The 26,076-nt window shown below is 39.3% G+C and overlaps 1 protein-coding gene across 1 annotated transcript; it reads right to left on the bottom strand.

Moving 5' to 3' along the window:
• Positions 1-487: 487 nt before the first annotated feature.
• Positions 488-10,577, bottom strand: cnp (2',3'-cyclic nucleotide 3' phosphodiesterase). The gene is made up of 4 exons (XM_057860565.1): positions 10,441-10,577; positions 3,853-5,044; positions 1,694-1,821; positions 488-1,611 (listed from the first exon to the last, which is right to left on the bottom strand). The coding sequence occupies exons 2-4, from the start codon at positions 5,003-5,005 to the stop codon at positions 1,159-1,161; spliced, it is 1,734 nt and encodes a 577-aa protein (XP_057716548.1). The 5' UTR covers positions 5,006-5,044; positions 10,441-10,577; the 3' UTR covers positions 488-1,158.
• Between the last annotated feature and the right edge of the window lie 15,499 nt (positions 10,578-26,076).

Here is a 26,076-nt window from a genome sequence, read left to right as displayed (position 1 = left end):
TTTTAGGCCCGAACTAGGCTCTAGTGGCTACTCCACCCGAACTCGTCAGCGCTGGCAGAGTCTGGTTGGCGTCACGCCCGCGAGTAAAAGCCGGGCTTTTTCCTTCCTCAGACAAAACTTTTGTCTCTGTTGCTCTGCCATCTTTGCAGAATTCGCACGAAAGTGTTAGCATCAACTTCAGTCTTTATAATGAATGGGGAAAGTGACGTATGCTGTAAAGCAGTCCGCACATTTGTAGTATTGTGATGCAGGGTTCCTGTCACCCTCTTCAAAGTTAGTGCCAGTGAAAGCGATACAGACCCCCTCAAGATGCAAAAGAGGTGTCGTTCAACTAGTCAGTCAACAGATCACAAATGTTAAAAAAAAATATAAAGGCTGAAAAGTTACCTAGTGTTGCTTTGAGTGGATAACAATTTCTAAAGTGACTCTGTTACTGACATCTGCTGGTCATGAAAACGCACAGAAATGTAACTACCAGTCCAAATAGGGGAACAGCTTTGCTGAAGCAACACACGATCTTGGCTTTTATTCTTCATTAAGTGTACAAAACAGGTGCAAAAATAAAGACTCGAGCGCTACACAAACTTTGACTTCCAAAACAAAAACAATGTTACACATTGAAATGTAAACGAGTCATTTTAGGTGGTTAAGAGACAAGATTTGGATTCACAGCGTTCTTAAGTGCAAGCATCTAGTGGGGGGAAAGTGTCAAATTCTCTAAAGTCCCTTTCTAAACAGTGCAAACACGTCAAGCATCGGTAACGCATATGTCACTAACAGCTTTGGCCTATTTGTTCATGTATGTACAATCACTCGTTTCAACAACTAGCTAGTCGGTCTTCCTAAAGTACCTCAGAACGGCGCTACCACAAAGTACTACTGTGATTGGCACGCATGCTAAGGATGTACATGATTCCACTCTTGCAGCTATGATGCTACACTAAAAAGGTCCCGAAGTCTGCCACTGATGTGTGCGCAGCTTGTGTTAACAATCTGTACTAGATTGAAGGCATTTTGTATAGTGCAAAAAAATAATAAAGGGGGGGAAGGCACACAAATTGGAGATTCTGCCTCGCTACATTTCAAGCCCTTAATGCACTAAACTAACATTGGAATTGATCAGCCGTCCCTCGCCACGCCACATTTGTATGTCTTCATTCACAGTATGGCGCAGTTCCTCTTCTTCTTGGATTCCTTTTTGCCCTGCTCGTGGGAAGAGCTCCCGCTCTTGTAGTAGCTGGAGAAGCACGCCGCCACACAAAGCGGCTCCTTGAGCTCCAGCATCCACCTCCCTTCGCCGTAAAACTTCAGTGAGCCGAGCTCCAAGTCGGTGATTGGTTCCACCTGCGGTAAAACCAGGATCTCCAGCAGGTCCAGACCCGTTTGGACCGCCTCCACGCCTTTCGCGCAGCCCAGAGTGATGTGAGCGCGGCTGCCCGTTGGCAAGGAGCCGGCGCCGGTGACAGGGGGATCTGCCTCTTTTTCGGCATCGGCCGGCCACAGGACCAGCTGCTCCTGGGTGAGGCTGACCCTGGCGCCGAAAGTGCGAGGCGTGACGAAAAGAGCGCTCACGGAGAGATCGAACACAGAGCTGTACATCTCTGAAACCACCTGAAAAGGAAACAAAAATGTTTCATCACCGTAACGGCTCATTTATTTGACCAAGCGTTTTAAAATTCCAATGGTGCCTTACTGGTTTCTCTGCATACTCTTTGGCGCCCTCTGCCTTCCCGTAGTCACAGAATTTGGTGGTGCAGTGGAGGCTTCCTTTACTTTTGAAATACTGCTCCAGGGGCACCTCTTGGCCTTCGCTCAGAGACGCTGCATGAAACAGGAAAGTGAGATTGCTGCGCTGTATCGGAATTACGGTTTTTACAGTATCTGTGCTTTGCTGTGTTACTTTTAGAAGACATTTTTAAATTCAAGACGGCACAAGCAAACAGACTCAGACAGCTTTTTCCCTAAAGCTGTCACAATACTCAACTCTCGTTAGCATTGAGAAAGTGACATTTGCCCTTGGGGTCATCTGCACCTCTTGACATATGACACGAACTCAGAGAAGTGCACTACCTGTGGACTATCCAAATGCGAGCTGCCAACAGCTATTTGCACACCACCACCAAGGTAGCAGTCTCCAATGAATGCATATTATAAGCCGTAACCTGTATTTTGGACCGTTAATAACAATACTTATTAAGGGTGTAACAGTACATGTATTTGTATTGAACAGTTTCGGTACGTGGTGCTCGGAGGTGTACTGAACAAGTTTCTGACGTAATGCAACCTTTACTTTTCGAGGCTTTGAGTCGATCGGGTTCCAGTTTCTTTGTGTAGATTACATTTACTCAGTCTTCTCTATAATGAGGACCAACACGGTAGGACAGTATGACCCAGAAACGTCAACAGCGCGACAACGTGGCCGCCGCGAGAACGCAGTGAAAAACGGGCGTTAAAGTCAATCAATGCACACCAGTCGCAGTGCGGCCACGTGTTTGACGCGTCCCAGAAGCGGCTCAACACGACACACGCGAAAAAAACGGCAGAGTTTATTATTTGACACGAGATGCGACCCTCCTGCATCAATACTACTACCGGTAGCTAGGATCGGGTAGACCGGAAGTCACTCGTGTAAAAATACGGTGGATCCGGTCGATTTTCAAACTAATGTGCAATCGTAACCCACTTTTTGAGTCCATCAGATCTCTTAAGTGGTAGATCTGGCCACAGTTGACTTGTCTTTGTTGATTTACTGCCGTCTTCTCTGCTATAATAATAACAACCAACACGGCCCTGTGTTCTATACAAAACCCTCCTACCACAACAAAACAAGTAGGAACTAATATTCACATAGGAACTAAAGTTATACAACATAAAAGATACAATATAAATGAATACTACATCACATTTGTAAAATATAAACATAATAAAATAAATAATAGCCCATTTAAATAAAATAAATTGAAATGAGCTAAAACACCAGTAATTAAATAATACGCAGATCCTGCTTACACAATTAAATTTATTAATTTCTGTGTGGCGCTTTAACTTGAGAAAATCCACCAATAAAGCTTTTGAAAACCGTTCATAAGAAAAAAAAAAAAGTTTCATTGAGGCATTTCATTTGTAAAATACTTTGTCATTGGGGTGCTTTTCTCCACTCTCTTACTCACTCACTCACTTCTCTGCTAAAAACACACCTTTTTAGGCCCGCCTTTTACACAGATTAGGATAGCCTGGTTTTATTTGCTTAAGGTTTTTTTTTTTTTGTGGATTTTATTGGTTTTATTGTTTTATTTGCTGGACTTTTATCGCGATGCGTATAATATTTTCCTGCCTTTTAATTATCTTGAGCCATGTTTTGTTGTAAAGCACTTTGAGGGCCTTATAAATAAATTTGATTGATAAGATTGATTGACTGAAGCACAGGACTTCTTTTTTCTTCCTTCTTTCAGAAAGAAAGCTGACCAATACACGGGGTATGAAAGGCAAATTGTTGTTGGATTACCTTTAAATGCCCGCTACTTTTTGAGCAGAATTCTAGCTTTGTATAAGCTAATGTTCCTATTGTTGAAAGCACAAAAGTGTGTAATAAACAACAACCACATTTATATTTTGCATTTTGTTTTCTTACTGTACCGAAAATGAACCGAACCGTGAACTCAAAACCGAGGTACGTACCAAACCGAGATTTTTTTGTACCGTTACATCCCTACTAATTACAAGCCTTTTTTTGTGTACATACTTTTTAATCCATTCTTTGTGTAAGTGTGTGCACTCACTCTATGGGGCAGCTTTGAATCTCATGACACTGTGTAATGACAAAGGCATTCTATTCTATTCAAATGTACTCACAGCCAACAGCGTTCTTCTTGAAGGCATCCAGCGCCGTCAGGAAGTCGGCCCCTGCGGACCTGAGCCGATCCCGACCGGAGGCCAGCAGGAACCAGCCAAAGAAGAGCGGCAGACGCACCTCATCCAGTTGACGCTTCATGGCGGTGACGGCAGCCGGCTTGCGACCGGTCAGCTTGGCGAGTCGCGCCACGTCAGCGCTCCATTCCGTGCGAGGCTCCAGGAAGATGGGGACCATCCCGTGCTCCCGGGCCAAAAGGCTCATGTGGGCCAGCCGCTCCCGGGCACGGTTGGCATCATCTACCACCACCATCGCCGAAACTGCGTCGGCGCAGCAGGCTCCCACCGCCTGGTCCAGGGCTTCACGCGCGTCAGATTCTGCACTCGCCGCATAGTCGTCGGCGCAGAAGACAGAGCAGTGGTCTTTGTAGGCGTTGGCCAGGGCGTGGGACAAGAAGGTCTTCCCGCTTCCCGGGAGGCCTCTGATGACGACCAACGTGCGAGAGCTGCGCAACGCCTCTTTGGTCTTGTCATCTTTGAGGAGGGGGAAAGACAAGGAGTCGGCAGAGGGAAGAGTCACCTCTTGGTCAGGAGCGGCCTCAGCTCCCGGCAACTCTGCACTTTTTTCTGGTTCGCCTTTCTTCTCGGGCTCTGCTGCTGCAACTTCAGCCTGTTTGTCCTTCTCCTGTTCTGTGACTTCAGCTGGCTTATCTCCCGATGCTTCAATTTCCTCGCCATCATTTTGTGATGGAGTCTGCGCCGCCACTTTTTGAGCCTCTACTTCCTCCTGAACCTTCTCCGGGCTGGGAGGCCTCGGCTCCTCCGGCCGCTGAGGTGGGGCCTGTTCTTGGTCTTCTGGGAGCGGCTCGGGCGCAGGCTCCTTTTCCTTCTCTTCTGGCAATCTATCAGGTTCTTCTGGCGCCGCACAAGGCACTGTCGGCTCGGCTTTAGGGACTTTAAGAGGTGACTCATCTTCAACAGGCTCGACGTTGTTTCGGGCCGAGTCACCGGCGCCGTTCATTACCAGCTGCTCCTTTTCCTCCACAGCAGCTGCTGGGTTCTCAGGCACGGCAGATTCTTCCACTGCTGCCACCACCACCTCCTGTTGTGGATTCTCCGACACATCAGAAATCTCACCGTTGTTTTCAGGCTCCATTTTTGGTTTGACAGGTTACCACTTCACATTAACATGTACCTTAACGCAGCATGGAGAAAAATATGTCAGATTGTTGACACATTTGACCTCTTTTTAATGTCAATGAATGCTTGTAAACTAAGGCTACCACAACTAATTTAAATTGGGGCTGTCAAACGATTAAAATTTTTAATAGAGTTAATCACAGCTTAAAAATTAATTAACCGTAATTAATCGCAATTCAAACCATCTCTAAAATATGCCATATTTTTCTGTAAATTATTGTTGGAATGGAAAGACAAGACAAGACAGATATATACATTCAGCATACTGTACATAAGTACTATATTTTTTTATTACAACAATAAATCCACAAGATGGCATCAACATTATTAACATTCTTTCTGAGAAAGGGATCCACTGAGAGAATGACTTGTAATTCTTACAGGAGAAATGTGAGTTTGTATATTGTGACTAAATATTGCCATCTAGATTATTTGTTGAGCTTTCAGAAAATGATATGTAGCGACTTAACTGTTCTGCCCAAATGTATGATGGGAAGTGGTGCAACGCAACCATGACTGTGTGGTGGCAGCAAATCGTATATCTTACAGGGTACAATACAGGGTGTTAAGAAAAAGAAGCTCCTGTCATTCTTCCCCACGTCGCTTCCCACAATAGTTATAACTGAAAGATGTCAAAGCTTTTACCAAATAAAAGCACGGCTCCAATGAATGCTTATATCTACTCCACTCACTTGACGATAACCGTCTGGTGTCTTAGCTTTCCATTCCAACAATTGGATTTATTGTTATAAAAATACAGTACGTTGAATGTATATATCCGTCTTGTGTCTTATCTTTCCATTCCAACGTACGCTAAAAACTCAACATCTAATTCAACAAGGAATCACTTGGAATTACAGCACAACGCGAAAAAAACTCTAAACAAAGCCGACAGGTCGAGACAGCCAGCAGTTCTACAGTTTGTAACCAGCCTTTATAATATGTGTAATTATGTACATTTTATAGTTTGTAATCATAGGCGGTGTTATACATTTGTGGGACTGGAGGAAAAGCATGTTGAAGACAAACAAGTCTGGACACCATGATTTTTGCATTTTATATATTTTCACTACTATTGCAAATTCTCACTGAAGACCTCAAAACTATGAACGAACATGTGGAATGGCAAAAAAAAAAAAGTGAAATAACTGAAAACAGGTTTTGTATTCTATATTCTTCAAAGTATCCATCCACCTTTGAGGTGTCTCCAAACTTTTGGCCCAAACTGTATGTGTATACATACATATATATATATATAGAAGATAATGGATGGATGGATGATATATATATATATATATATATATATATCTTGACACTGTTCGAGTTCAATCAACTGTTCAAGTTGTTGTTGGTAGCGTTTGAAAGCTCAGGTTTAAAGAAATTCTAAATATCCATCTTTCTTCCTCTGGTGTAGTTTTGGCTAAGCAAAGGATAGTCTCCAAGGTGCTAGTCAAATGATCTGTTCGAAAAATGATTTTGACCAATTATGAAAACTTTACGTTGTAGGATTTTTGTTAATGTCATTCATTTTTTTGTTTTAATGCTTTACAACTTTTATAGACAACATTTTATCGGCTAGGTCTTTATTTCAAAGGGGAAGTTCAGAATTTTTTTACATTAGGCTTAATCTTGGAGTTAGCGGGGGTTTAATTAATCGTTAGAGTTGATTTAAACAAATTTTGTGCAGTTTGTCAGTTATTTGTTAGTTTTAGGGCTCCGGAATGGCTAAGGTAGGGCGAGTCAATGGTGGTCGACTTATTAAACCCCCGCTAACTCAAAGATTAAGCCTTATGGGGAACAACTCATATACACGCGCTTACATTTTTCTGTTATTTTTATGTTGAGGCACCAAAAGGAGAAAAATTGGTAAAAAGTAACTAATAAGTTACTTTTAAAGTAACTTAGTTACTTTGATAATCAAGTAATCAGTAAATTAACTAGATTACTTTTTTGAGGTGTAGTCAGTAATTAAATTACTTTTTTAAGTAATCCGTGACAACAATGACTGCTAGACACAGCACTGTGTAAATTGAATGAGTTTGTGGGCCAAATTATAGATGCAGCGAATTATTCTGACCGGCAGGTGGCAGCAATGCCCCTCAAACAGTCAACTGATTTCAAGCCAGCCAGCACAGCACATATTATCGGTCCTATTAATAATGTAATTGGATTTATTGTGGTGACGTCATAATTCCTATTATCCGACCAATAATTATCGTGCACCAGTAATCAGCAGACCAGAAGATCATGATTTTACGACACCCTGCAGGTGTGCGCTGGTCCTCATGGGAATCACGGTCTTCCTTAAGGCAAAATACTAGAGAAGTGTGAAATTTCCGATTCTTAGATTATTCGCAATTCGGCCGTGGAAGATTCGAGAACGATTTACAAACATCCAAATTCCGATTATTTAACTATACCAGGAAAAGCGGAACCAAGACACAGTCAGCGCGGTCTACGGGACGCGATGAGGAACGGACAGAGTCAATATGTTCAACTCATGCCGCTACATTTAAAAAAAATAAAATTAAAAAAAATTTAAAAAAATAAAAAAAAGCCTGACTGCGGCCGACAACCGCTACAAACAACACGCAGTTGCTACTGACATACGGCCACAAAATGCTATGGTAGATCTCTCCCTCTATATATTATATATATATATATATATATATATATATATACACACTAGGTCTGTCAAAATTATCGCGTTAACGCGCGGTAATTAATTTTTTTTAATTAATCACGTTAAAATATTTGACGCAATTAACGCACATGTCCCGCTCAGACAGTATTCTGCCTTTTGGTAAGTTTTACAGCAAGGCTTTTTGTGCTGTCTAACAGCAAACTCTTGTGGTCGCTTTGCGACATTGTTTATTGTTGTCTTGCCAGTTTAATATGGCTGCAGGACGTCTCGGGCTGACGCCTAGGTTGTAATGTTGTGCTTATATGATCCTTGGACAAGATTTGTCCGTAAGTATGGTTGTTGTAAATAATGCACATATTATGTTAGTAAGCGAAATGTTATATTTTTTGTATGAGACGCTTTTTGTTTACGTTTTGTGAACCTGTATAGCGTGCTAAGCTAACGTTGTTGCTAATGCAATGCTTGTGTACTTTTTTTTGTAGTTTTACGACGGTCTAAAGAGGACAATGGTTTGAGGCCATTTTATTAATAAATCAGATGAAAAAGAAAGAAGTCTGATTATTATGGCGTCGTTCACTAGCTGTCTAGCTTTGGAAAAAGACGCTTCGGAGTGAGGACAGCATAGCCAGATTTAAATGACAGTAGAGCGAAATGCCCACTACAGTCCTTATGTACCGAATATTGAATGTATATATCCATCTTGTGTCTTATCTTTCCATTCCAACAATTTTACAGAATATATATATAATTTACAGAAAAATATGGCATATTTTATAAATGGTTTGAATTGCGATTAATTTTTAAGCTGTAATTAACTCGATTAAAAATGTTAATCGTTTGACAGCCCGAATATATACATACACACACATATATATATATATATATATATGTATATATATAGAACTAGATGCGAAATGACAGACTGCGGCATTAGTAAACAGCTGCCATCTTAAAGCAGTAGACTTCTGGAAGGCTCTGTTGTAGCGAACCTAATTAACTTTTAATCTAAAATAATCTTAAATCTGCAAAGTCTTGACATGAAACCATCTTTAAATGATGAAACGTTTAAAAAAAAAAAAAAAAAAAAACTTTCACATGTCGAAAGTAGAAGGGAAATTATGGAATAACGGGAGCCATTTTGACAACGTAAATGGTTGATTCACAACATTAAATTAATTGAATGTGGCTTAAAGCTGCCGATACAGAATGGGGACTCGAGTATTTTTTATTATTATTTTGAACTGTTAACTTGATACTGAAATAGTAGTTTACTTAAGCCTGAGAGGATTTTTGTACAATTTTATAACTAATGTATGAAACATTAAAAGCGGGACGGCCGGGGCATCAATAATCGATTCGAAATCAAATCGTTAGGCGCCTCAAGATTCCCACCGCTACAAAAATAGTACCGCTTTTGTCCACCGGCGTCGCTAAAATCGACCAAAACTGAAATATTACATCTACAAAGTTTTTCCACTCTTTCATTCTTTAGTTATGAGCAGTTGAACAAACACCATTGTTATACGTCACATGATTGGATGTCTATCATCTTCAAAGGCACAGAGAGGTGATACGGAATACAGCAAGGATGAAAAAAACAAAACAAAACATGATAGACCCCATTTTTGACAATTCCATCAAAAACGTGACAAAAAGCTTAATAATGAAAGCAGATCCTGATTAGCCTTCCTTTCTCAGCTGCCTTGGCCCCACCCATAAAAAAACATTTCGATGCATAAGTTGTCACAACCGCAATGACCGGCAAATTTTTACTAGCATGCTATATGATTTCTATTCTCTTGTTGCCATGAGTTTTGTCATTCTGTTTAAATGTTCTAGCTAGCTTAGGAGTAGGAAGCTAGGCATCATCATCATCATCAATCGTTTGTGACGTCACAACCCTCTACTTAAAAAAAAAGTGGGCGTTTCCTGATGCATTTTTTTCGGACGGAATAACTATGAAATGTTAAGTCAAATTTGAGTGCCAAATTACATTCGTGCAGATCATTCAGTTCATTTTCATGTTTAATTAAATCAAGATGTGGCTGAATTGGTCTGACACATAATGGAAAAAAACCTCAAACCAGTCCGATGGCATGCAAATTGAACAAAGCTTGAGCAGACAAAAGAAATTTAAAAGGGGGTGAAGACAATGGTTGGCATTTGATTTTTTGCTAAACATCGCCATCTATGGCAAAAAGGAAACTATTTCTTTACCCGAAACTGAGTTTCGTTTACCAGAACTTGCGAACGTGTGAGTCACGAGGAAACAAGGGGTGCCGTACAGCCCCCAAACTACAAAATAAATTAATAAATAAATAAAAATAGAAAGGCTAAACATTAACAACGGCGCCAGCAGCTTGCCAAAAGTCAACCAAAAGCAAATATTTCCCTCACAACGATGCCAACAGCTGTTGTGCGAGTGACGCAGTAAATTAAATTCTTGGTTTACACTGGGGGAAAAAAATCACATTATTATGAACTAACGTGCCATAAAAGTAAGACAACTTGTTCTAAAACGTTTATAATTAAAAGAAAAGACGAAAGTGCAGCTGCAAGCCATCAAGGTACGCAAACAATTAGCAAGCGTGACAGTCAAAAACAAAGAACATTCTCGTTTTTCGGTGGATTACAAAGTCGGCGACGATAAATGGATAGTTTAGTTTACTCAGCACGTCCCAAAGAAAATAAAACGCCTAGAAAGTTAAGACTAAAATGGTCTTTTGTTGTTCGGGATGTCAACTTACCAGCATTTACTGTGACCAACCACGCGTTGCTTGTCATACAATGACAAGCTAACCAGGCACACCCACGTAAGCGCGTCGTTCTTCTTCTTCAAGCCACGCATGGCAGCGGGGACGCGCACGTAGGGCGGGGCCCTCAGGCACGCCCACAGAAGTGAATGGCTGCGTTTGAACAGTGCCAGTAGAGGGCGCCATATTACCGTCATAACGCAACGACGGATTACAATCGTCTCTGACGACGGAGTTCCATTTTGAAGAGCGATAGAGAGAAAATATACCATTAATCAACAGAGCGAAAATCAGTGGCGCCTCCAGAAATTTTTCATAGGGGTGGCCAGATGGGGCCACTTAAAATCTTGGGGTGGCCAAAACTAAAGCCATAATTTCAGGTTTTCATTATATTATTGCAGTAAAAAGGTCAGGGGAAAACTATCAGAAAGACTTAAGGACAGGGCTATTGATATACTTTGGTGTATTGTGTAATATTTGATGTTACTAATGATTTAATGTGCATAGTCCGTAACTGTCCAGTCAACATTTTGAGTTCCACAACAATTCTGTTTTATTGTGTTATGTATATATTAGGCATAAGGTGTACATTTAACTAGGGCTGTCAAACGATTAAAAATTTTAATCGAGTTAATCACAGCTTAATAATGAATTAATCGTAATTAATCGCAATTCAAACCATCTCTAAAATATGCCATATTTTTCTGTAAATTATTGTTGGAATGGAAAGGTAAGGCACAAGGCGGATATATACATTCAACATACGGTACATAAGTACTGTATTTGTTTATTCTAACAATAAACCCACAAGATGGCATTAACATCATTAACGTTCTTTCTGTGAAAGAGATCCATGGATAGACAGACTTGTAATTCTTAAAGGACAAATGTGAGTTTGTATATTGTGACTAAATATTGCCATCTAGTGTATTTGTTGAGATTTCAGTAAATGATACTGTAGCGACTTAACTGTTCTGCCCAAATGCATGATGTGAAGTGGTGCAACCATGACTGTGGGTGGTGGCTGCAAATGCTATATCTTCTCTGCGTTGGATACACTACAGGGTGTTAAGAAAAAGATCAACTCCTGTCATTCTTCCCCACGTCGCTTCCCACAATATTTATAGTTGCTGTGGGAGAGATGACAAAGCTGTTGCCAATTAAAAGTACGGCCCCAATGAATGCTTTTATCTACTCCACTCACTTGACACTACCTCTTATCTCTGTATAGAAGTAAAACGGCCCCATTGGAGGCTGTTTGCGGCAATGCATGAGTGAGTCGTACTGCGAATGCGTTAATTGCGATAAATATTTTCACATGATTAATTTAAAAAAATTAATTACCGCCCGTTAACGCGATAAATTTGACAGCCCTACATTTAACAAAACAAAATAAATGCATTCATTTGGGATGAAATGCATAACTGATCCTACAACAATCTAACGATATACTGGCAAGCGGGGTGGCCAGTGGGGTGGCCAACCAATTTATAGGGGTGGCCGTGGCCACCCCTGGCCACCCCCTGGTGGCGCCACTGGCGAAAATATACCATTAATCAACATCTGCATACATAGGTGGAGTTTGACTTTTGGGGCAGGGTGGGCACAACATGTTGATGACCCCGAAACGTAGTGTCAGCAATAAAATTAACTTACAAGAATATTTATAGACAGTGGCGGACTTGGCAATTTTGGGGCCTAAGGCGAACATATCCTGGGGCCCTGTTGGAGGAAATATGTTATGGTACACTAGGGCTGTCCTAAACGACAAATTTTCTCCTGACTGTCAGCCGACTAGTTTTACGATTAGTCGACTAATCTAATAATTTTCTTTTTTTTTACTTATTTAGCAATGAAATTTTTGTTGACGCCTATTAATTCACAAAACCATTTTGGGACACTTAAATTCTTTATCAAAGTACAAATAATCATGTAAATAACAATAATTAATCACAAATAAACAATGAGGTTAAATGCTGATAGCGTTTACTAGTGCAAAAGAATGGAAAGTAAACAGATTCAGAACACTGACTTTGCCTTTCAACATTATTGAAAACAAGTCTTAAATTTTTTTTTTTTTTTAGCATTATTATCATAGTATACTACTATATATAATAGTAGTATAATAATTATAATAATTATTCATTGCCAATAATATTTGTCATAAAGAGTCTCATTTGAAAGCTATTCTTAGTGTAGAATCTGTATTATGTAGTATTTACTCTATTATAATATTAATTCTGAAGTATGTGGGATTAACTCCAGAAATCGTTATTCATATGACGAACATAACGTGCTTTTATTTTGAAATGTTTACCGGAGGTACGTTTGCTAAACCGCTAACCGAAAGCTTTACATTCTTCGTCATTGCTTGAGGTGTCAATAATAGTGTAGCGGACCCGCTCCGAATAAGGGTGAGACTTGACTGATGATTTGGTGTCTTTTATTGTCAAACCTTGCAAAACCTTTCCCTTGAACCATAAGAAAATAAAGCCGTTTACATTGGAAAATAAAACGATCACCAGGATCACCGTAAGAGCTTTTCCTCTTCCAGAGGGGCCTCCAGACTAGATACAAACTCACACAGTTTGCCGTCACTCCTTTTGGTCCGCCTTAAAGTTACAAGCATAGTAAAACACAGGGAACAGGAAATTCACCGATTCACAGATAAAAGTGTTACAGGAAGTCATGGCCAATTACAAAATAAAACACGTTCAGTAGACAGAAGAATTAGGCTTTTGGTTATTTACAAATAGATTTAATATTTTTTTGTTAGCAAATGCTGTTAACCAGCTTTTGAGCATTATTGTATGACTGATAGGAACTGTACTGCATTGTTTCGCCACAGGGTGTGCTGTCGTGTATTTTATGTTTGGTGTGAAGAAGAAGAAAGTTAAAAGGGGCATTAGCGTCCTGTTCTCAACGTCTCACGCACTGCACTTTGGCTCTCATGGAGGGCACGTTCACTCATGTGTTAGAAAAAAACGATAGCCAACGTGCAAAGTAGCAAGTGAGCTGTAAAAATAGCGAGCTTAGTGGCGTGAAAAACGCAGGAGAGCTAAGTGAAGCTAACGAACAGCTAAGCGGAGTTAAGCAATGCTAAACGGAGCTAAGTGAAGCTAAACGGCGCTAAATGAAGCTAAGCGACTGATACTCAGTCTGTCGTCGTGGAACAGCCATTAGTGCATGTGTGTTGGGGAGAGATAATATAAATGCAGCATTCAAATGGCTTTTTTTTTTGTTATTCGTTTGTTTGGTATGCTGACATAATTATACATGACGAATAGTTGGGGGAGCTGCTGGCACTGGTAGCCCAAGCCCTTGCTAGTTGGGGCAAGGGCAGCTGGTTGGGGGCCCCCTACTGGTTGGAGGCCTAAGGCGATCGCCTACTTCGCCTGAATAGTAGATCCGCCTATGTTTATAATAATAAGTTGACAAGTGCAGTGTTTTTTGTTTCCCATCATTCTTGAGGGGAATTCTAAATCAGGCTGCTTGGGCAATACTTTTCGCCAAGATCGTCATCCATTGAATATGGTACGCCCGCCGGTGTCATGCCAATGTAGTTATCCAAGTCAAAACTTGTACCCCCTGGGCGGAGCCATATGGAGGTAGATTTGTGTCTTTAGTATTAAATAAAAAAAAAAGTTGCCTCAATAAAAAAAAAGTTGCTTCAACCAAAATATATATTTTCAACCAAAAAAGGTCACTTAAAAAAAAAAAAAAAAAGTGTTTGAATGCAAAAATAGATTTGAAACTCCAAAAACCCTATTTTACTTTTTTTTTTTTTTTTTTCGATTGAAGCAACTTTTTTGTTTGAAGTAATGTTGATTTGTGTTTGGGCCACATTTTGGCTAGGACATTTTTGTCTTTATTATTCAATCAAAAAATAAGTTGGTTCAGAAAAACATATTTTCAAAAAGAAAAATCACCAATCAAAAAAAGAAAAATTTCAATCATGGAAAAAGTTTTTGAATTCGAAAAAATATTTAAGATTGAAAAATTTGCATTTGAACACTTAATTTTTCATCGAAAAAGTTTTCTTTGATTGAAGCAATCCTTTTTGTGTTTGGGCCATATAATGGATGGGACATTTGTTTCTAAATCATTCAATCCCCACAAAGTTGCTTCAATCAAAAATAAATATTTTCAATCAAAGAAAAAAATCCTCTGAAAAATAAAATTGCCCTCCCCTATTTTATTCTTTTAATTTTTTAAACTCTATGCAAAGTAAATGACCGTCTAAGGTGCTAGTCACATAATCTGTTCGAAAAATAATTTTAACCCATTATAATTTTTGTTTTTATTTTTTTTATTGCTTGACAACGTTTATATATATATATAGGAAAGTCAATTACATGCAATGACACTTTTCAGCCACCAGGGGGGCCTGGCCCTCCTGGCCCCCCTTAGAATCCGCTTATGTCTGCATATCATTTAAAAACCCAAGACATTATTGAAGAAGCGCTGATAAAGTGTCACTAGCGGTTTCCCCCAGCAAAATATAGTTTTACATATTTTGAAAAATAAATAAAAAGAATCGGGAACAAATGGACGTTTCCATCACAGTGATCCCTCGTTTTTTGCGGTTAATGGATTAACGTTAATTTAAAAACCGCGAAGTAGCGCCCCCCCCCCAATTTTTTGTGTGTGTGTGTGTTCAATGTATTTATTCAGATTTAGCATTTCAAAGAGATACATATAAGACAGGTTTTTTTCACTTTTCCCCACAAAGTATAATAATAATTTTTAAAAAAAAACTTGAATTATGATACGTTTTATTCATACGCGGAGATTAAGGGGGGCCCGGCATAGCTTCCCTAGTGGCCGAAATTGTCATTGCATGTATTTGACTTTCCAATATATGAATTTGAAATTAAGACTTTTACCATAAAATGTTGTCTATAAAAGTTGTAAAGTAATAAAACAAACAACAAAAATAAATGAATTGAACCAAAAAATTTTTTTATAATGGGTCAATGTTAATTTTCGAACAGATCATGTGACTAGCACCTTAGAGACGGTCATTTGCTTTGCTTAGCCAAAACCACCTGAGGACAGACGAAACAAGATGGATATACGTAGTTCAAAAGCGAGAACAACTACTGAGTGAGAACCAAGGATTGAAGATGTGGACCATGAAACACCGGAGAGCACAGCCAAAATGGTGAGTTTCAGTTTGTCCACTACATACGCTAATTGTAAAACAGAGCCACAACCAGGGTACAATATTCAAGGGTGTGAGAGACTGGAAAAACTTAAATTGAACATTAAATTGGATATCCCCACGGAACACAAAAATCAGGGTGTACTTTTCCACAGAAAACACACACGCACGCACAGGGCCGGCCCAGCCTATACGCAGACTATGCAGCTGCTTAGGGCCCCTGACCACTAGGGGGCCCCCAATCTGGCAATTGTTTAATTTATATTCTATTTTGTTTACTACAGTTTGCTTTATTTGACTTTTGTGAGTTTTGATACTTGATTACAAGCTTAAAAAATAAAAGCTCTTCCTTAACTTCTTTCTTTCCTCTTTTAGAAAATGGTTTGGCACTATCTACTGTAAGTACTGACAAATCATTTGGGGTGAGAAGTTTCAAGTATGCAGTGCAACAAAATCTGATTAATATACAAAATATGGACGTATGGGTTGGATTGCATGTATGGGTTTCACAATACACTGTGACAAAATGGTGGGCCAAAAATATGGGCCCCTTTGCGTTATTTTGCTTAGGGCCCCCAAATGGCCTGGGCCAACCCTGCGCACGCACACCCACACACACATCAACTGGGATGCCTGTATTTACGAGCATGGGCTAAGCTACTAACAGAGCATAAATCTTCCAAGTTAATTTTATTGCTGACAGCGCTTTTCGGGGTCATCAACATGGTTTGCCCCTCCTGCCACAAAAGTCAAACTCCGCCTATGGTTTTAAACAGGTTAGTGTCCCACCGAATTACTTTTAAACAACATTAAAGCAGAAAAAATATTTGTCTTTATTAAATGCTTCATTGAGTGAGTCCACTCAAATCCACTAAAGCTTCCCACTAACACACAATGAGTTGCCACAGCAATGGTTTAACAAGTTAAGCGATAATTGACGCATGCCGTGCATAGAAGTTTTGGCTTTCAAGCATCTTTGGCAAGATCAAACCTTAATGTCTGTCAATCAACGTTAACTTTAATAAGCAACCTCAGTGCACTGCCTGACTAAGAAAAGTAGCGGGAGTGAGAGTGAGATTACGTGATCGGATCGGGACAGGTCATCTGTATTTATTTATTTATTTATTTATTCAATTTATTGGGAAAAAATCCGCGATAGACTGAGGGCGCGAAGTTTGAACCACAAAGTAGCAAGCAATCACTGTATTTGTGTGTGTCATTGAAGTCGACAGCGGCGCTGGAAATCACTCCCAGCAGGGGGTGCTGAGGATTAGTGTTTTTAGTGTTTTCCATCCAACAACAGCCGTTTCAGTCTAAATTAGTCATCCGCGCGTTTTCTCAGTAAAAGGCGTGCACAATAGCAGTACACACCCTGTTTTTGTGAAGAAAAAAAATCACTATTAGGTTTTTGCGCCATGTTAACGCCTCTGTCAACAATTAACTTTTCCAATTGCGCCTTATTCAACGTGACCCGGTAACAAGCAAGGTGTCAGATCGTGACCATGTTATTAACACACACACACAAAAAATAACTTTTTCAAAATATATATTTAGTACCCAAAGTTAAATACTCTGTTGTTCCAATGTTTATTTACTTACAGTGGGGCAAATAAGTATTTAGTCATCCACCAATTGTGCAAGTTCTCTACTTGAAAAGATTAGAGAGGCCTGTAATTGTCAACACGGTTAAACCTCAACCACGAGAGACAGAATGTGGAAAAAAAAAAAAGAAAATTACATTGTTTGATTTTTAAAGAATTTATTTCCAAATTAGAGTGGAAAATAAGTATTTGGTCACCTACAAACAAGCAAGATTTCTGGCTGTCAAAGAGGTCTAGCCTCTTCTAACGAGGTCTAACGAGGCTCCACTCGTTACCTGTATTAATGGCACAGTGTTTTAACTCATTGTCGGTATAAAAGACACCTGTCCACAACCTCAGTCAGTCACACTCCAAACTCCAAAGAAATCAACTGTGGGAGCAATTATTAGAAAATGGAAGACATACAAGACCACTGATAATCTCCCTTGATCTGGGGCTCCATGCAAGATCTCACCCCGTGGCGTCAAAATGAACAACGGTGAGCAAAAATCCCAGAACCACATGGGGGGGACCTAGTGAATGACCTACAGAGAGCTGGGACCACAGTGACAAAGGCTACTATCAGTAACACAATGCGCCACCAGGGACTCAAATCCTGCACTGCCAGACGTGTCCCCCTGCTAAAGAAAGTACACGTCCAGGCCAGTCTGCGGTTCGCTAGAGAGCATTTGGATGATCCAGATGAGGACTGGGAGAATGTGTTATGGTCAGATGAAACCAATATAGAACTTTTTGGTAGAAACACAGGTTCTCGTGTTTGGAGGAGAAAGAATACTGAATTGCATCTGAAGAACACCATACCCACATCATGCTTTGGGGCTGTTTTTCTGCAAAGGGACCAGGACGACTGATCTGTGTAAAGGAAAGAATGGATGGGGCCATGTATCGAGAGATTTTGTGTGAAAATCTCCTTCCATCAGCAAGGGCATTGAAGATGAGACATGGCTGGGTCTTTCAGCATGACAATGATCCCAAACACACAGCCAGGGCAACAAAGGAGTGGCTTCGTAAGAAGCATTTCAAGGTCCTGGAGTGGCCTAGCCAGTCTCCAGATCTCAACCCCATAGAAAATCTGTGGAGGGAGTTGAACGTCTGTGATGCCCAACGACAGCCCCGAATCATTACTGCTCTAGAGGAGATCTGCATGGAAGAATGGGCCAAAATACCAGCAACAATGTGTGAAAAGCTTGTGAAGAGTTACAAAAAACGTTTGGCCTCCGTTATTGCCAACATATGGTACATAACAAAGTATTTAGATGAACTTTTGGTATTGACCAAATACTTATTTTCCACCATGATTTGCAAATAAATTCTTTAAAAATCAAACAATGTGATTTTCTAGGTTGGGTTTCACGGTTGAGATTTACCCATTTTGACAATTACAGGCCTCTCTAATATTTTCCAGTGGGAGAACTTGCACAATTAGTGGTTGACTAAATACTTATTTACCCCACTGTATTTATTCATTTAAAATGGACAAATATGAAAATAAATATTGCTTTGTTGCCATAATGTGGCATGTACAGACAAAAATGTCAAATATCTGCTAGCCGCAGAGCTTGGTCTCAATAGCAGCAGTTCACTTAAGTTATTAAACATTTTACCATTTACGCTCACTGTAGTGTGGCAGCAGGGCGTTGCCATGGCAACAGTGCACGCCAACCGCGTGGGTGCCTGCGCGTTTGCACTCCTTCACCTCAGGTAACCAGCACAATCGCTTGAGAAAGATCAGCTTCTGGTCCATTTAATAATGGCTCAGCATGCAGGCAAGAGGATTCAAACCAGTGTTGTTTTCCTCAACAATGAAAATTACGAAAATATTTTGTCGACGAAAAATTTTTTTCTTGACGATGACGAGGTAAAAATGTTTCTTTGGAGAATGCAAAGAAAATGCAAACATAAGACGAATGCCAGTTTTCATCTGACGGGATGAGAACGAGATGAAAATGAGCATCATAAGTTCACAATCTGTGACATTTTCTTATCGTATGTGTAGTTAGCCTGCATCGTAGCAGTGTTTATAAACCCTCCAGCCTCCAGACTAGCCTTTTTTTAAACATATGTCAAGTTTTGTTTTTCTTATCTTGGCTCAATATGCCATTTTGCTTTAGCCTTTAAAGGTCTGTGTGGAGTGATCATCACAAACTAGATGTAACTTGAAGTGTTAGCATAGTATTCGCGTTAGCATTAGCATTTAGCGTTGTGAGTGTCGTCTTAAACTCTTGAAAAGCTTTTTACATACAGTTTGTAGCATCCAGGTGAGTCATCATCACAAAGATGGTAATGTCCTTGTAGACTCTACAATTATGTGCGTATTTATTTATTTATTTATTCATGGACTAAAATATTTGAAGTTTACAGACGAATTTTTTTTTTTGAGTAATTGTCGACTAAAAGTAGACGTAATTTGTCTGAGTTTTCGTTGACTAAAACTGGACGAAGACGAACATTTTGAAATGACTAAAATATGACTAGGAAAAGTAAGTATATACCAAAAGACTGAGACGAAAATGAAAGGGGCACCCAAAAACAACACTGATTCAAACATTGCAAAACAACAAGTAACATTTTTTTTCCCACCGTCCATTTAGATGGTGACTTTTCACCAATCTGTATCACTATTCACAGCAAAACGGTCAACGGCATCAATGCATATACAGTCCCTGACAAAAGTCTTGTCGCCTATCCATTTTGTAGAAACAATTGCTAATAACCTGACTTTTAATTGCATCTCTACAAACTGGACCTCCTGCTGCTAATACCCACCATTAGTCCTGGTGCATCTATAGCCTGTCCGTCCTGGGAGTGGATCTCTCCTGACTGTGGTTCTCCCCAAGGTTTCTCATTTTTCCCAAAGGATTTTTGGAGTTTTTCCTTGCCGACATGGAGGGTCTAAGGATGGGGAATGCCCAGGTCTTGAAGGGCATGAACTTTATCTAATTCACCTACTGTGTGTGACTGTGTATCATATTGACTCTGCAAAGCCCTCTGAGACAACCTTATTGTGATATAGGGCTATACAAATAAAATTGAATTGAATTGAATTATTCAATTGGTTTCAGAAATGGCTCGTATGAAAGCGAAGACGCTCCCAAATAATGTTGACTGTACAAACATATATTTGTTTCACTGAAAAAAGATATATCATTATTAGTAGTAGTGAAAATTGAACAAAAAATGTACTTCAAATACAAAAAAGTTACATAACATAAGCGAATTAAGTAGTGGTGCTGTGAGATGATCCAAATTTAATATTTTGTATGACTTCCATGGGCTTGAAGGACTGCATCCATGCGGTTCGGCAAGGATTCATGCAATTCATTGATGAAGTCATCAGGAACATCAAAGAAAGCAGTCTTGCATGCCTCCCAGAGCTCATCAACATTCTTGGGTTTCGTCTTCCATACTCATGCTCAATGATGTTCATGACTGGTGACTGGGCTGGCCAATTCTGGAGGATCTTGATCTTCTTTGCCTTGAGGAACTTTGAGGTAGAGATTGAAGTATGCGATGGAGCACCATCCTGCTGCAGAATTTGTCCCTTTTTATGATTAGGAATGTAAGAAGCAGCTAAGATTTGTTGATATTTCAGACTATTTATGTTGCGTTCCACCCTGCAGATCTCTTGCACACCCCGATACTGGATGTAACCCCAGACCATGATTTTGCCACCACCAAACTTCACTGTTTTCTGAGTGAATCTTGGATCCATGTGGGCTCCAGTAGATCTCCTGCAATATTTGCGGCGACTGTGGTGTATTTCAATGGAAGATTCATCTGAAAAATCCACCTTTTGCCACTTTTCCAGCGTCCATCCTTTTGTCAGGGTGTGGGCGTTGGCAAATGCCACACGGTTTTTTTATTGTCTGCACCCTGAAAGATAAATAGTCTGAAATATCAACAAATCTTAGCTGCCTCTTACATTTCTAACCATAAAAAGGGACAAATTCTGCAGCAGGATGGTGCTCCATTGCATACTTCAATTTCTACCTCAAAGTTCCTCAAGGCAAAGAAGATCAAGATCCTCCAGGACTGTCTAGCCCAGTCACCAGACATGAACAGGATGAAAGAGGAAGCATGGAAGACGAAACCCAAGAATGTTGATGAACTCTGGGAGGCATGCAAGACTGCTTTCTTTGATGTTCCTGATGACTTTATCAATAAATTGTATGAATCCTTGCCGAACCGCATGGATGCAGTCCTTCAAGCCCGTGGAATTCATACAAAATATTAAATTTGGATCTCATAGCACCACTACTTAATTCGCTTATGTTATGTAACATATTTTTGTATTTGAAGTACATTTTTAGTTCAATTTTCACACTACTTTCTGTAAGCGACAAAACCTTAGTCTTGACACAATTAAACCTTTACGTCTTCATTAAATGATAAATCTTTTTTCAGTGAAACAAATATATTTTTGTACATTCAACAACATTTGGGGGGGTCTTAGCTTTCATATGAGCCATTTCTGAAACCAATTAAATAATTAAAAGTCAGGTTTTTGGCAATTGTTTCTACAAAATGGATAAGCAACAAGACATTTGTGAGGGACTGTACTTTCTGTTTGAGAAGCAATTTTGACATGATGTGAAAACTCCTAACTATCATATTACTCCGTTTAAATTGTTTTTTTCTGCAGCCTGAATAGGCCACGGCATTAAACAAGTCTGTGTGTAACTTAACTCCTTTTTTGAATTCACTTGACCAACATGCATTGATGATGAATGCTTATTCCTTTTCCACACCATCGGGTTATTACATAGCTAAAAATGAATTGGCTAAATACACTCTAGACCTTACAGTTGCCATGGTATCGTGTATGGTGCAAAAGTAGGATATGGGCTTGTTTTTCTACCCTTATTCTTCAAGTAATTGTAAACAAAATGTGACAGGTTCAAAAGTGAAATAAGAAAGTAGAACTGCAAGATTAAGCTGAATAATATTGATTATAAACAATATGCAAATGTGCTAAAAATAATTTGTATTTGTTTGTCCCTCATTAGAACAAATATCCAACGCACAATCATATTGCCGATAACAGTGCCTTGAGATACGAGTGTTTTCAGTTACGAGTGTAGTGACAGAATGAGTTCAATTCAATAAGAAGCACCGTGGATAAGTCAAGATGAAATGGTGGTATGTGTGCCTAATATTGTGGCTGGTCGATGCATGCTAGTGAATAAAAATATTGTTTCATCCAGTAGATTTTCAGCTACACGTGTAGAAAATATTAATTGGCTGACAGGCTTTTGGTTAGGACTAAGACTGACCTGGCTAATTGGTCACAACTGCATACCTCACTAGCAGCACGCGTTAATGCTGTCAAGATGACGGTATTGCCCAGATATTTATACCTGTTTCAATGTTTGCCCATTTTCATTCCCGCTTCATATTTTAAAAAATAGGATTCAATTATTTCTTCTTATATATGGAATAATAAACAGCCACGTTTACGTAAAGAATTCCTGCAAGGGGCTAAAAGTAGAGATGTCCCGATCGATCGGCATCCCGATCGATTGGGTCCGATCACATCATTTTATAAAGTATCGGAATCGGCAAAGAAATATCGGCCATGCCATTTTTTAATATATATATATAATTTTTAATTAAAACGTTTTCTAATTGTATTTAACGTTACAGACATAATATGTTACACTCATCCAGAGTCTTTAGTTTAGGCTTAAGGTAGGGTTATCAAATTTATCCCGTTAACGGTGGTAATTAAATTTTTAAAAAATTTATCACGTTAAAATATTCAATGCAATTAACGCATGCGCTGCACGACCCACTCACGCATTGTCGCGTTCAATCTGTAATGGCGCCGTTTTACCTATATAAAGAGCTATAAGGCAGCGTGAAATGAGTAGAGTGAATTTTGGCAGTTTTTTAATTGGCTAAAGCCTTACAATCCTTCTCCCTACGATTAGAAATATCGTGGGAAGCAATGTGGGGAAGAAAGGTAGTAATTGATCTTTTTCTTAAAACCCTATGTTATTTCCCAACGCAGAGAAGATATATCAATTGGTACCACTACGCACAGTCATGGTTCCACTTCCCATCATGCATTTGGGCAGAACACTTAAATGGCTACAGTATCATTTACTGAAAGCTCAACAAATACACTACATGGCAATATTTAGTCACAATATACAAAGTCACATTTATCCTTTAAGAATTACAAGTCTTTCTATCCTTGGATCCCTCTCACAGAAAGAATGTTAATAATGTAAATGCCATCTTGAGGATTTATTGTCATGATAATAATGATAATGTCATGATAATTGTCATGATTCGTCCGAGTTTTATTCATTTTTTTCTTAATGCATTGCCAAAATGTATATGATCGGGAAAAATTATCGGGAATGATTGGAATTGAATCGGGAGCAAAAAAAAGCAATCGGATCGGGAAATATCGGGATCGGCAGATACTCAAACTAAAACGATCGGGATCGGATCGGGAGCAAAAAAACATGATCGGAACAACCCTAGCTAAAAGCGAGGGCGGTTTGGCTCTTCCTAATTTTTAGTTGTGTTACTGGGCCGCATATCTAAATTGTATGGCATATTGGTTATATTACCATCTTAAGGAGAATGGTCCCACTTGGGTGCAGATGGAAGCATGTGCATGTCTCCCAAATTCATTAGCCGCCTTGTGTGGTGCGCCACTGCCCTTGACAGTTGGGATATCGGGAAATAACCCAGTATTATCTCACTCCCTTCGGACACTATCTCAATTTAGGAAAAAAATAATGGTGTAGTTGGTACTTACCTTTTTAGCCCAGTGGCGTCGAATCATTTTTTTGTACCCTCAACAGTCGATAAAGCCTTTCATTTGTGGTCCAGCCTGGGTCTTACACATTTAAATGACCTTTTTGTGGATGATATTTTTGCCTCTTTTGCACAGCTAGTCCAAAGATTTAATATTCCTAACTCTCATCATTTTAGATATCTGCAACTTAGAAGCTTTGTTAAGAGTATCATACCGCTTTTCCCAAATAAACCTCCTACAACAGTTTTAGATGATGTTATGTCTTTAGATCCGACAGAGAAAGGGGGAATTAAGGGCATTTTTAATCTAATTTCTCATATTGTAGCTTCGTCCTTATCCAGAATCAAAGACCTGTGGACACGGGATCTTCAAACACCAATCGGAGAGGGACTGTGGTCTAAGGTTTTGGGTAGGGTACATAATTCATCTATGTGCGCTTGTCATGCTCTGATTCAATCTCTGCAGCAATGCTGACAGCCCTCCTATAACGAGTCACATGACATTTTGGAGGGAAAATGACAAGCAGTACTCATTTTGGACATTTATTTGAGGGGAAAATAAATTAACCGTATCATATAAGCTGCACACAGACTACTTTTCATTGTGTTCTAGTGTCATTTTGTCAGTGTTGTCCCATGAAAAGATATACCTAAATATCTGCAGAAATGCGACGAGGTGTACTCACTTTTGTGATACACTGTATATAACTGAAGTCATTATATAATGCAAATAAGGTTGCTTAAAAGTTGGTGGGGACAATTTGAACATCCTGAAAAGTTGGAAGTGTTATGTCCCTACCGTGCCTATGCAAAGCTACGCCCTTGTAAATTACCTCTATAACTGAAGCCATTATATAATGGAAATAAGGTTGCCTAAAATTAAGGTCGACAATTTGAGCATCCTCAAAAGTTGTTAGTGTTATGTCCCTACCGTCCAGGGGTGAAAGTGGGCCAGAACGGTCAGGAACGCAGTTCCGGTATAAGATTCAGGGCCAGAACGCAGTTCCGGTACACGGTGCTTTGATTCCAAAAAATATGACAGCAACTGTCAAAACGCTATGTAAAAAAAAACAAAAAACTAATCTACCACACATGCATTTCATCTCCAAGAAGAAAACAATCTATCAACATCAGGTTTACATACACAAGTGTTAACAACAAGCATAATAAAGTGCTTGTGTCGTGTAATCTGTTTCCACCAGTATTTATTATTTATTTTATTCCACGGACGGCATGGAGGTTTCCCCAGCTGATGCAGTTATCAGAGTCTGACGATGATGAGTCACGTCAATGTGTGAATGCACGCAGCAAAGCAAAACGCCTGGAATCATTTATCCATTCAATTGGCTGACATACTGACATGTGATCAGCAGAGATGGTTCGCTCTGGTTCGAATGTGTATGTTTTCTGGAACAGCAAAAAACAAGGTTGTTGAATTGATGCGTCAAAAAAAGGGCAATGCGAGATAAAATGGATCAAATCTTTAAGAGCAACGAAAGACTTGAGGAGGCTTATTCATCATATTCAGTTTTATTTGCTCTGATGCGGAGGTTGAGAACATCTTAGCTGTCAATTTGCACTTTGGACTTATTTTTATTATATTTGTTCATTTATGTTAGGCTACTTATTCATTTCCTTATGATTTAAAAAAAAGTCAATGTTTGCGCGATCTTCAAAATACTAGTATATTACATTTCACTCTGCATAATATAAGTCATTTCTACTTATTTTTCTGAATGTTTCATTAACTTCAATTTTGATATATATCCTATGTTCTTAAGTAGTTAAAATTGAAATTTGGCATTTAGTATGTGAGGAAATGAGGGAAAATAAAAAATAGGAAATGGAGGTTGGGGTTATTGCTGTTTTTGTTAACTTTTATTTTACAAATCATTGGAAAAAATACAATTTTGAATGAAAATCAGTTTTTGTATGTGTTATAGAAATAACTGCTAAAACAGTTTTCTTTGCATTTCAGTAGTTTAAGAGGTTTGACACCCCCCCACTAAAAAAAAAAGAAAGAAAAAATAAATGAATAAAATTTCTGGCTCCGTGGCGAACATCACGTCGGGGAGTTCCGGCAAGAAATTCTGG

Source organism: Corythoichthys intestinalis, chromosome 16, assembly GCF_030265065.1.
Source record: "Corythoichthys intestinalis isolate RoL2023-P3 chromosome 16, ASM3026506v1, whole genome shotgun sequence".
Lineage (NCBI taxonomy): Eukaryota > Metazoa > Chordata > Actinopteri > Syngnathiformes > Syngnathidae > Corythoichthys > Corythoichthys intestinalis.
The sequence above is the reverse complement of the archived record's forward strand: the minus strand, read 5'-3'. Positions and strand labels throughout refer to the sequence as shown.

What these genes read in the sequence shown, in the direction of transcription:
- cnp (XM_057860565.1), bottom strand. Translation starts at nt 5,005, where the DNA reads ATGGAGCCTGAAAACAACGGTGAGATTTCTGATGTGTCGGAGAATCCA. An exon ending in CAAGAAGAACGCTGTTGGCT is followed by an intron (nt 1,822 to 3,852) that starts GTGAGTACATTT and finishes TGTTTCATGCAG; the next exon opens with CGTCTCTGAGCGAAGGCCAA. An exon ending in AAGAGTATGCAGAGAAACCA is followed by an intron (nt 1,612 to 1,693) that starts GTAAGGCACCAT and finishes TTTCCTTTTCAG; the next exon opens with GTGGTTTCAGAGATGTACAG.